Source organism: Topomyia yanbarensis, chromosome 1 (genome assembly GCF_030247195.1).
Source record: "Topomyia yanbarensis strain Yona2022 chromosome 1, ASM3024719v1, whole genome shotgun sequence".
NCBI lineage: Eukaryota > Metazoa > Arthropoda > Insecta > Diptera > Culicidae > Topomyia > Topomyia yanbarensis.
Genome location: NC_080670.1, coordinates 20,013,355 through 20,026,250, shown reverse-complemented (window position 1 = coordinate 20,026,250; position 12,896 = coordinate 20,013,355). Strand labels below are relative to the sequence as shown.

The following is a 12,896-nucleotide window of genomic DNA, read 5'->3' as shown; positions in this document are numbered from 1 at the left end:
GGCGTGTGACGGTTTGTCCGGAATTTCCATTCAAAGTGGATTTTGACAGTTGGCTTTTCGGCCGTAATCATATGTTTGTCGAGAATTGATCCGATTGCAGCAGCAGTTGAACGTGCTTGGTTAAATAAAAACAGAAAAACGACCGGTTCTTACTCACCATTTTGACCGAAGATCTTTTATTTCCCGCAATAAACAGCATCGGCTTATAGTACTTCCAGGATATTTGCTTCCCTCCCCGGTCAGCCCAGGAACGCCGGTGCTTTGCCCAGTACGATTTGAACTGTATTCGCAGATTGTTCCATTTGGCAACCAGCTGATCGGCTTCATACTGATCGTCGAAAACTTCGTGGGCAATCTCCTTCCAGACGGCATCGCGCTTCAACTTGCTCATATGATCACTGTGTTCGGGGTTCCAAAGCAGCTGCTTGTCACGAACAGCGAAAATAAGTTTGATTATAGCATCGCTGCACCAATCAATCGCCACTTTGACCCGTTCCCGTTTGCGTTCCACTTTCGTGACCACGAATTCACTTAAATCGTCTTCCACAACCACAGTGTCCGCCATTTTAAAGAAAGGTAAAATTTATACGAAATTGAAAAAAAAAACACTGCACCATAACCCAGTGCGCGCTCAACGAAAGACTGCGGCAAACTGACAAACTTATTTGCCCGTGTTTGCCTCACTCGGGAGAGGTTTGAGAGGAAAAAGAGAACAAACAGCCGAACCCGAGGAGAACCTTCGGCATAGCACATTTTACTGTTTGACAAACGGGCAAACAACGAGGCATCAGCAAATATTTTCACCAGCGTACCATTCCCGCTTGTTTGTCCACATTTGTTTGCTGAACTGCTGAGTGCTGAGTAATGTTTGCTGCTCGATGGATCGTGGTGTGCGTTGGTCGAATCGGTCAAACTGTACCCATTTATGGCAGATTGGAGGATTTTAGTGTCTGGCACGACCAATTAAGATTTCTGACAGCTCATTTACAACCACAGATGCAAAGTCAAACTAAAGGAGTTTGGTTTGTTTGCCTCACGAAATACCTAACCTCAACCGGTTTTTGCAGTGCATTTTTATTTGTTTTCCTCACGAAATAATTCGGCGCCGTTTCTTTTTCAACGGGAGTAGAAAGGTCAATTGAGATATCTGACGCTTAAAATACGCACACTGAGACATCGCATTTGTATACTACCGCCCCCTCTTAAGCCCAGAAGCGGTTTGTTTTCCTCCCAATTCGCCGTGCAAATGATTTGTTTTCCTCCCTAATTAAACGTTAAAACGGTACAATACAAACGCAGCTGGATAAGTTTATAAGACCCTTGCTACACACACACACAATCGAAGCATTTTTTGTACACATTTTGCTTGTTGACATGTATGATGATGTCTGATTTTTGGAAATAATTTATAATTCGTCAATCGAATGGCTTTCCAAAGTTCGAATCACAGCATCAATTAATCAATTGATAGTATTAGTACAGAGTAAGTTCATTAAGCTTTTTAGTATACTTACCCAGCTGCGTTGATATTGTGCCGTTTTGACATCTGAATTGAGGTGCAAACAAATCTAGAGAAAATTTACAATAGGACGTAAGTAACAATGAGAGATTCTCTTTGGGATCTTTCTCTTCTGTTCATTACTCGGCCATTTCAACATTTACTACTCTACTCTTTGCATAATATTCTAGTAAAAACCGTCGGCTTTCGATATGTACTGGAAATCTAGTGCAAAGTGTTGTAGTGACGTCGTAATAAACGAAAGAGAAAGTAAACAAAGAGAGGCTCTCAACGTTACTTACGTCCTATTGAAAATTTTCTCTAGAAATCTTTTAAACGGCGGATTGGGACGCAAACAAACAACTTCTCGGTTTATAAGGGGAGGGCAGTGGTATAAAAATGCGAGATCTCAGTGTGCGCATATTAAACGTCAGATATCTCCTTACGCTGTTATATAAAACGGTGGTGCTTGGATCTTTTATTTTTTTAGATCAATCGAATAATCAATAATCGAAAATGTTTCCGTTACAGCAAGGTCAAGATGACATTGAATCGATTCAAGCGTTGCACAACCATTTCAGTTCCCTTGAATTTATTTTGAGCAAAACCAATGATATGTTTTAGACAAGTAGGTATACAAAGTGCGAAAGTGACTGAACCGTAGCGACAAACAGACTACAATGTAGGTATTTCGTTGCTTAGAATACTCGATTATATTAATAATTCCAATGCCTTTCCTCTAAATGGGACTCTAGTTTTTTCTATAAATCTTTCGGATTGATGAAATTAAAGGATCGGAAGACACTAGTACAAAAATGCTTAGATATGTTAATAAAATATATCAAACATACCTTGTTCATCCAATGACGGAGAAGATGATTGGGAGGACACTGATGACTTATGAGCATGGTGGTAACAAAAAATTAACTTCGAATGTTGGAATGTATGAAATGGATGGTTATGGTTTCATAATAATATTTCAAATGTTTATTAATTTCGCATAACGGTTTCATTTTCATGCTTCATAATACAAATAATTTATTGAAACACTAGTCTATTTTACCCCAGATTATTCCAAAGATCCCTTCAGATCTCCTTATGATTTATATATTTATCAATAAGGCATTTCTTGCTGAGCAACAAATGAATAAATTTGGCTTCTACTATCTGCTACTCCACAAACCGTAGCTCTTAAAGTTAGCCCAAAATATTCAAAAAACAGGAATACATCCTTAAAACGAAGAGATAACGAATTGATTCATTCTGCAAAAAGGTGTATTTTGAAAGCATCTACAACTTTCTAGAACATTGAAAAACTGTAAAAAATCGAATAAACAAGTTACAGTAAAAAACGCTTTTTAAGAGAGTATCCCGACATGTACTTCAATTTCACCCAGTAACTTTTTTCGCTTAACAGATAGCCATTTTGCTATTTCAGCAAAGTTTTATAAAATCATTTCGTCTACAAACTTTCCATATATGACTATCAACTTTGGCAACAACTTGCAAAGTTAATTTTTTTATTAAAATTTCCAACATTAAATTAAACTACTCAAAAAATAACAAAACCTTTCCGAAGACATCAAAGTGCCGGTAAAAAACGAACCAACGCCGCCGATACGATATTTCTTATCGGTGCACACATCTTTTTTTTTCTCGTTTTGCTCAAATTTCGAACTTTCAGCACAAAGATCAATATGGGTCATTCCACGCGAAGTGTTCAAAAAAAGATGCAAACTTGAAATCGACCTTCACGGATTTGAACCAAATTTGGAGGAATTGTTCATCTAGGGTCAATATATAAAAACCCAAATTTTTGTGTCAATTGACCCACCCCTCGGGTCATGGGAGCACCCCCCGTTTAGGCAAATTGCCAAAACCCTTGATTTTCTTTTGTTCATATCTCCGGTTCTATTTAATCTAGAATCAAACTGCAAGTTAGCTTTAGAAGAAAATTGTTCAAGGAGTCTAGAAAAAATATTATTTGTTGCCGGCAGTGCTGCCAACTATGCGATTTTTACAGTTAAATATTTAAAGTTAATTTTTCTCTCAATACATATATTTTAATTTTGAAAATTTTAATGCCATCGCGTTCCTCAGGCATTTTTACATAAAAAACACTTATCATCCCAATATAATATGAGCGCATCCAGAGATATGCCGTTTTGAAGGGAAAAACTCCCATTTTCTCATATAAAAATCCATTTTTATTGGCCCAAATTGAGAAAATCTTCAAACGGTCATAAAAATCGACCCTGATCTGCTAGAAGCAAACCAAAAACGTAGCTTTTCATCATTTTTCGTCTACTTCACGAAAAATTATGTTTGAACTCACAATACGCAAGTTGGTTTTTTAGTGTTGTGCGCTTGCGATTTTATATGGGAAATGGCGGTTTTCGGCGTATCTCAGGATGCGCTCATATTATATTGGGATGATAAGTGTTTTATATGTAAAAATGTCTGAGGAACGCGATGACATTAAAATTTTCAAAATTAAAATATATGTATTGAGAGAAAAATTAAATTTGAATATTTAACTGAAAAAATCGCATAGTTGGCAGCACTGCCGGCAAAAAATAATATTTTTTCTAGACTCCTTGAACAATTTTCTTCAAAAGCCAACTTGCGGTTTGATTCTAGAGTAAATAGAACCGGAGATATGATTAAAAGAAAATCAAGGGTTTTGGCAATTTTCCAAAACGGGGGGTGCTCCCTTGACCCGAGGGTGGTTCAATTGACACAAAAATTTGGGATTTTATATATTGGCCCTAGATGAACAATTCCTCCAAATTTGGTTCAAATCCGTGAAGGTCGATTACACGTGGAATGACCATCCAAAATGATTCCAACAAGCAAACAATGCATTTGTATGATAAGTGTTACTATGTTTAAATTGCCGCAAGGTTCTACTGTATCGATTTTGTTGGCTATTTTCGGCAAATTTGAGACTAAGAGAAACGAAAGCAATGAAATTGAAAGACGGATAGGTATTCTAGAGCGAATCAGTTATAAACTTAGAACAGAAAACTAGAACTAGGCAGGCTCATATGGGCATGATCGAAAGGAAATGTGAAGAATTCTTTGCCTTCTGCAGAGTAGGAGTTGGGCGTTGCACCCAAGTCTACCGCATGGTCTATGGTAGAACATAACTCATCATCATGTTTTACCGCCGGCGTCTAGTTCTAGTTTTCCGTTCTAAGTTTATAACTGATTCGCTCTAGAATACCTATCCGTCTTTCAACTTCATTGCTTTCGTTTCTCTTAGTCTCAAATTTGCCGAAAATAGCCAACAAAATCGATACAGTTATATGATAAGTGGAATTTTTGTAAAAAGGTTTCTGTGGGGCTGACAAAATAAAATCATGTATAATATAATTTACAACGATTCTTCTTAAGCCTGCCAAAGGACGCACATTGGAACGAAATCCAAAAAAGCCGGACAATAATATTTGCGATGAAAATATTAGTTATAGTACTTCGATATCTTCAAGAAGTTTTCTTTGTTTTTTGAGCTACCATCATATTAAATTAATATGATGGCGGCAAATTTTAATTTACGGGGGTAGGGGGACCCCGGGCTATTAAGACAGTGGGATATCATTATAATGGGAAAACCGTGATTAAATCAGCAAATAAAAGTAAAAAAATAAATGGTAAATGTTTTGGAAAGCTTGAGGCTCCTATTTAATGGAATGATTTTTGTTTGGGGCAAAGTACAGATATTTTCGAGACGTTCATTACTTTTGAGCGAAATGATCGTTCGGACCCCCTATTCCGTCAACCACCGTTCAGCGGCTTGCGGCTTTGTACACCATTGCACACGCCAAAGCAAAAAAAAAATACATGGGCCGCCAATCGACAGCTGTGATTTACCAGATCAAGTTTTTGTAAAGCAATTTTTTTTTGTTTCTTGAGGAGTGTCTCTATTTTTGCTTCTTGAGGAGTGTCTGTATTTCATAGGTAAACATAATTCCATTGTATAAAAAATAAAGAAAAATTTGCTTACGTAGATCCGAATAGCCCCGGGTTCCCCTATATATTCAGGTGAAAAACATAACTTTTTCATTTATTGTTGAAATGATCAAATGTCTATGGAAAGATTGTAGAGGATCTAATTTTGAGAAACTTTGTTGAAGATGTAAAATGTCTATCTCTTAAGGGAAAAAAGTTATAAAGTGAAACAGATGTACATGTCGATATACTCCCTTAAAACGAGTTTTTTTGCTATGTCTATTTTATTTGATTTTTGGCATTTTTGTAATGTTTTGGAAAGTTATAGATGCTTCAAAAAGCCACATTTTTGTGGAGTATTCCAACTCGCTATCTCTTCTCTTTAAGGATGTATGACTGTTTTTTGGACTTTTTCACTCTAACTTTAAGGGACCTATAAAACCTAAAATTGCAAGAAGTTGCAGCTAATACTTACAAGGTTGTTGAAAAAACGCCTTACAAACATTTAGCAATCGAAAAATCAATCGGATGTAGTAAGACTTTTAACTTAGCCATTTCCAAATCAGTGTTTATTTCGTACAACTATAAACAATTTTCAAACAATAAATTATTGTTAGTTTTTTGTGCATGTCACTTGGAAGAAAGCAGAATGATGCAATATGTAAGTTAATTTTTCCTAACTATCATAGGCTAATTCATTGGCGAATATCGAATTTTTGAAAAAAAAAACAATTTTATTTGACATAAACTTGCGTTGGATTTAACGTTTCCGACAGCTACACTGTCGGTAATTATTCAACGGTTCACAGAGTCATTTGTGGTGAACTGATATCATTATATGGTGCAATGGGAATGCAAATGATATAAAAAATCAACAGCTGTCAAGGAAGAACTTCATTTTTCGACTTTTGGTCAGCTTTTCGGGATTTTTGACCACTGTGCGACGGGGTTGGGCAGCAGAAGGTTACCAAAATACAGTAATGTTTCGATTATATCACGGTCGGTCTGTATTTTAGCGTGATATATTTGAAGCGTGATATATTCAAAACAAAACAAAAAATTACATTCAAGCATTAACCCATGTATTTCTATAAACAAATAGTAATAAAAAGTTAAAAAGTGTAAAAAATAATCAATCATAGTAGGGTAATGAGCCTATTTTTGCCATATTTCTATTATTACAATACCCATTTAAAACCGTTGGTTAGAGCAGCGTATGCCATCTTTGTACAACACATTGGGTCAAACGGTATGGCATCAGCGGATAATTTTTCTCCACACAGCTTCACTTTACCTATCCCGTACCGTTTCTTAAAATTGTTGGTGGTTCAAAACTAAACTTGAAGAAATCTGGCACGCTAAGGTTTTGGACAAATATCTTATTAAATATAATATTAAAATCAGTGAATTCGAAGAGACTACGATTCAGTTTTCGTTGTTTCAACATTCATAGAGATAGTCCCATCTCCAATTGTTGAAGTTGTCCTTTCAAAAGAAAAGTATTCACATTAATTCAAGAGTAATGCATGTCTCGTCATACCTACCATATCGCGTATTTTGGTTTTCTTATTATTTTTGGTAGATTTTCTTGTGGATAACAATTAAGTGAATAAAAAGAAGTCAATTTGTTTACTCATTATACCAGACGGCCCCTTGAGGATACGACAAATAAGTTACGAAGAATTTAAAACTAAAATTGGAATCGGCCGATAGATATTTTGGCAATCCTATTCATAGCTGGAAAATGTCATGGTTATGACCAGTCATCTGGTGACTGGTCGCATGTTTGCTCGTGACATGTACAAGTTGCAGATTCTTGCGACATGTGACACAATCGCGTGTACTATGACACGATACATTTTCCCCGTGACATGTCATAAAATTTGTACATGTTTCAAAACAAAACAGGTTTGTCAAGCGGCTGTACATTTACTGAACTGTGACATGTATGTTCGTTTGCGAACGGTCGCGACAATAGAAAAACAGGTTTGCTTGTTATGTGACATGTCGACAATGAACCGGTATTGAAAATGGGTAAAATATTGGATACCGTACTTTGGCGGATAATTGGAAATATAGAAAATGAGAATTGTATTTCTTTCAACATTTCACAAATAAATATTGTTTGTTATTGCGAGTTAAGAGGTGTTGAAAATCAATAGTTTTAGACATTTTAAATGCACATTGGGAAGTAAATGCGTCAAAATCGAAAAATGTTCAACTTTTCACAGATAAACATTGTTTGTTATTGCGAGTTAAGAGGTGTTGAAAATCAATAGTTTTAGACATTTTAAACGCACACTGGTAAGTAAATGCGTCAAAATCGATAACTTTTCAACTTTTCACAGATAAACATTGTTTGTTATTGCGAGTTAAGAGGTGTTGAAAATCAATAGTTTTAGACATTTTAAACGCACACTGGGAAGTAAATGCGTCAAAATCGAAAATTTTTCAACTTTTCACAGATAAACATTGTTTGTTATTGCGAGTTAAGAGGTGTTGAAAATCAATAGTTTTAGACATTTTAAACGCACATTGGGAAGTAAATGCGTCAAAATCGAAAAAAAATTCAACTTTTCACAGATAAACATTGTTTGTTATTGCGAGTTAAGAGGTGTTGAAAATCAATAGCTTTAGACATTTTAAACGCACATTGGGAAGTAAATGCGTCAAAATCGAAAAATGTTCAACTTTTCACAGATAAACATTGTTTGTTATTGCGAGTTAAGAGGTGTTGAAAATCAATAGTTTTAGACATTTTAAACGCACACTGGGAAGTAAATGCGTCAAAATCGAAAAATGTTCAACTTTTCACAGATAAACATTGTTTGTTATTGCGAGTTAAGAGGTGTTGAAAATCAATAGTTTTAGACATTTTAAACGCACATTGGGAAGTAAATGCGTCAAAATCGAAAAAAAATTCAACTTTTCACAGACAAACATTGTTTGTTATTGCGAGTTAAGAGGTGTTGAAAATCAATAGTTTTAGACATTTTAAACGCACACTGGGAAGTAAATGCGTCAAAATCGAAAATTTTTCAACTTTTCACAGATAAACATTGTTTGTTATTGCGAGTTAAGAGGTGTTGAAAATCAATAGTTTTAGACATTTTAAACGCACATTGGGAAGTAAATGCGTCAAAATCGAAAAATGTTCAACTTTTCACAGATAAACATTGTTTGTTATTGCGAGTTAAGAGGTGTTGAAAATCAATAGTTTTAGACATTTTAAACGCACATTGGGAAGTAAATGCGTCAAAATCGAAAAATGTTCAACTTTTCACAGATAAACATTGTTTGTTATTGCGAGTTAAGAGGTGTTGAAAATCAATAGTTTTAGACATTTTAAACGCACATTGGGAAGTAAATGCGTCAAAATCGAAAAAAAAAATCAACTTTTCACAGATAAACATTGTTTGTTATTGCGAGTTAAGAGGTGTTGAAAATCAATAGTTTTAGACATTTTAAACGCACACTGGGAAGTAAATGCGTCAAAATCGAAAATTTTTCAACTTTTCACAGATAAACATTGTTTGTTATTGCGAGTTAAGAGGTGTTGAAAATCAATAGTTTTAGACATTTTAAACGCACATTGGGAAGTAAATGCGTCAAAATCGAAAAATGTTCAACTTTTCACAGATAAACATTGTTTGTTATTGCGAGTTAAGAGGTGTTGAAAATCAATAGTTTTAGACATTTTAAACGCACATTGGGAAGTAAATGCGTCAAAATCGAAAAAAAAAATCAACTTTTCACAGATAAACATTGTTTGTTATTGCGAGTTAAGAGGTGTTGAAAATCAATAGTTTTAGACATTTTAAACGCACACTGGGAAGTAAATGCGTCAAAATCGAAAATTTTTCAACTTTTCACAGATAAACATTGTTTGTTATTGCGAGTTAAGAGGTGTTGAAAATCAATAGTTTTAGACATTTTAAACGCACATTGGGAAGTAAATGCGTCAAAATCGAAAAATGTTCAACTTTTCACAGATAAACATTGTTTGTTATTGCGAGTTAAGAGGTGTTGAAAATCAATAGTTTTAGACATTTTAAACGCACATTGGGAAGTAAATGCGTCAAAATCGAAAAATGTTCAACTTTTCACAGATAAACATTGTTTGTTATTGCGAGTTAAGAGGTGTTGAAAATCAATAATTTTAGACATTGTAAACGCACACTGGGAAGTAAATGCGTCAAAATCGAAAAATTTTCAACTTTTCAAGATAAACATTGTTTGTTATTACGAGTTGTTTACTATTTTTACCTGCAACCGTCGGCGCGGCCCGGCGCTGGGCACTCCTCTAATTTTAAACGGATTTTTAAATTTCCGTTTTGTCGAAATTACTTCCCGTTGTGCATTTCAAATGTTCAAAACTTTTGATTTTCAAGTCCTAATAACTCTGAAAAACAAGCAACATACATCTGTAAAAATTGAATTTTGCGATTTTGACGCATTTACTTCCCCATGTTCGTTTAAAATGTTAAAAACTAGTGATTTTCATATCCTAGAACAGTAGTATTCCGTTTTTGGCAACAATTTTATTTTTTGCTGTTGCCAAAACCGGAACCGTGCCAAAAATTGAATCTTATTTTTAAAGTTTGGATTTTCAATTTACGACTTCAAAACTGTTTCAAGGATTTTTAACCATGTGTGAAATGGAATTAGATGAAAAGAAAAAAGAAAATTCAATTTTATTCATATGTTTATCAAATTCAGTCTTCGCACAGTGATCACCTTCCATAAAAAGTCGGTCAAAACCTCAAAAGGGATCCGAATTTGATAAAAACTTCACATTGGGGTAATTTTACGTCGCTGAATTCATGTTTGGTGTTAATTTATTATTTCTTTTTACCAGAAAATTTTGCCACCTAGGGAGGTTTGCAAATTCATCATTTACGAATATAAAGTGCACTATATCTGAAAATGCATTTTCAAAAAGACATCGTAAACTATTTGGAAGCTATCAGTTTTGTGTTGCTAAATACGGGCTTTCGATATGAAGTGCAAATTTAGTGCCAAGTTTTGTAGTGACGTTGTATTATGCGGTGTAGCGCATTCATCTGCATTCGACTATAAAAATTGATTCCGTCTAACACTAGTTACACTACTACCACTTGTATTATACATAAACAATACATTTCTATACTTATTGTTATCATTAAATACGACACATATAGTGTAAAACATAGTTAACCTTTAAATGCACAACGCTTTTTTAAAACAACATTGCGAAAAACATCACAAAATTATCACAGTAAAATATTGAAACTAAGACAATTTTAAAAAAAATTAAAAAAAAATTATTTGGGCTTTTGAGGATTAATATGACTCCCATGTTTGGAAATAAAGTCAAATGTAATGTCAATTGATACAAAAAATATCTATTGCACATTTTAAAAAGATTTATTATGTACAACAAGAATGTTGACAAAAACGGAACCCATTTGTTGCCAAAATCGGAGTGTGCCAAAATGGGAGCATGCCAAAAACGGAACGTGCCAAAACGGAATCTTACTGTAACTCGAAAAACAAAAAAAAAAATTAGCGAAAAGTTGAAAAAATTTCCATTTTGTCGCATTTACTTACTAATGTGTGTCTAAAAATTCCAAAACTATCGTTTTTCAACTTCACGTAACTAGCAATAACAAATAAAAATTTTGTGTGAACGTAGATTTTTTTCCATTATGACGCATTTACTTTCAAGTGTGCGTTTAAAATGTCAAAAACTATTGATTTTCTACTCCTCGTAACTCGCAATAACAAGCAATATTTATCTGTGAAAAGTTGAAAAATTTTCGATTTTGACGCATTTACTTCCCAATGTGCGTTTAAAGTGTCTAAAACTATTGATTTCAAATCCTCGTAACTCGCAATAACAAACAATATTGATCTGTGAAAAGTCGAAATTTTTTCGATTTTGACGAATTTACTTCCCAGTGTGCGTTTAAAATGTCTAAAACTATTGATTTTCAACACCTCTTAACTCGCAATAACAAACAATATTTATCTGTGAAAAGTTGAAATGTCTAAAACTATTGATTTTCAAATCCTCGTAACTCGAAATAACAAACAATATTTATCTGTGAAAAGATGAAAAAATTTCGATTTTGACGCATTTACTTCCCAGTGTGCGTTTAATATGTCTAAAACTATTAATTTTCAACACCTCTTAACTCGCAATAATAAACAATATTTATCTGTGAAGAGATGAAAATTTTCAAATTTTGACGCATTTACTTCCCAGTGTGCGTTTAAAATGTCTAAAACTATCGATTTTCAACTCCTAGTAACTCGCAATAACGAAAAATATTTGTCTGTGAAAACTTGAATTTTTTCGATTTTGACGCATTTACTTCCCAGTGTGCGTTTAAAATGTCTAAAACTATTGATTTTCAACACCTCTTAACTCGCAATAACAAACAATGTTTATCTGTGAAAAGTTGAAAATTTTTCGATTTTGACGCATTCACTTCCCAGTGTGCGTTTAAAATGTCTAAAACTATTGATTTTCAACTCCTAGTAACTCGCAATAACGAAAAATATTTGTCTCTGAAAAGTTGAAATTTTTCGATTTTGACGCATTTACTTCCCAGTGTGCGTTTAAAATGTCTAAAACTATTGATTTTCAACACCTCTTAACTCGCAATAACAAACAATGTTTATCTGTGAAAAGTTGAAAATTTTTCGATTTTGACGCATTTACTTCCCAGTGTGCGTTTAAAATGTCTAAAACTATTGATTTTCAACACCTCTTAACTCGCAATAACAAACAATATTTATCTGTGAAGAGAAGAAAATTTTCAAATTTTGACGCATTTACTTCCCAGTGTGAGTTTAAAATGTCTAAAACTATTGATTTTTAACTCCTCGTAACTCGCTACATTTATTATCAAAAAGTTGAAGAAGTTCAAAATAATTGAATTTATATAGCGTCTACCATTCCGTTTATCTGCCACTGCACGGTACTTAAACGATCAAGAATAAGATACAGGTCAAACTAGCAAACCATAACAAAATGTTCATCTTTGTACAGGTTCGTAAATTTTGTGACTGGTATCGCCTTACCCGCGACAGGTAAATTATCCTCATGACCAGTCTCAAGACCGATGACGCATTTAAATTCCATGACATGTCACGAGACCAACCATCGAGGCTTGGAAGCTAACCTGTTTGAGACATGCGACATTTTCAGCAGAGCGTGAATGTACGGGTGGCTTGACATGTCGCGAAAAATGTACACAGGTTCCAACTATGATCCTATTCACTGCAACAAAGTTTTTGGTAAAACATGATTTCGAGATTATTCACGTTTAAAGTTTCGCGCCACGCTCACGTAAAGGAACTGCGCTACAACTTTGCTTCTACTGCTTAAACATCTATAAACATACCGATTTTCAGATACTTTCTTAAGAATCTGTACTTTAAGATAAACGAATATAAAAAA

The 12,896-nt window shown here is 34.2% G+C and overlaps 2 protein-coding genes across 3 annotated transcripts in view; one reads left to right on the top strand and one right to left on the bottom strand.

Annotated features, from left to right (window-relative positions):
* Nucleotides 1-12,896, bottom strand: part of LOC131677055 (uncharacterized) — a 104,108-nt gene that overhangs the window by 4,586 nt on the left and 86,626 nt on the right. Inside the window, exon 1 of one of the 2 annotated variants that reach the window (XM_058956587.1) lies at nt 158-661. The exons of the other annotated variant lie outside the window; for it this stretch is intronic. Within the exon in view, the coding sequence (XP_058812570.1) occupies nt 158-565 (408 nt within the window). The 5' untranslated portion in view covers nt 566-661. Of the gene's footprint in view, nt 1-157; nt 662-12,896 lie in introns of those variants that run through there. 2 annotated transcript variants of the gene reach the window in all.
* LOC131677056 (mpv17-like protein) overlaps nt 1-12,896 on the top strand; it is a 314,479-nt gene that overhangs the window by 237,722 nt on the left and 63,861 nt on the right. The window lies entirely within an intron of this gene.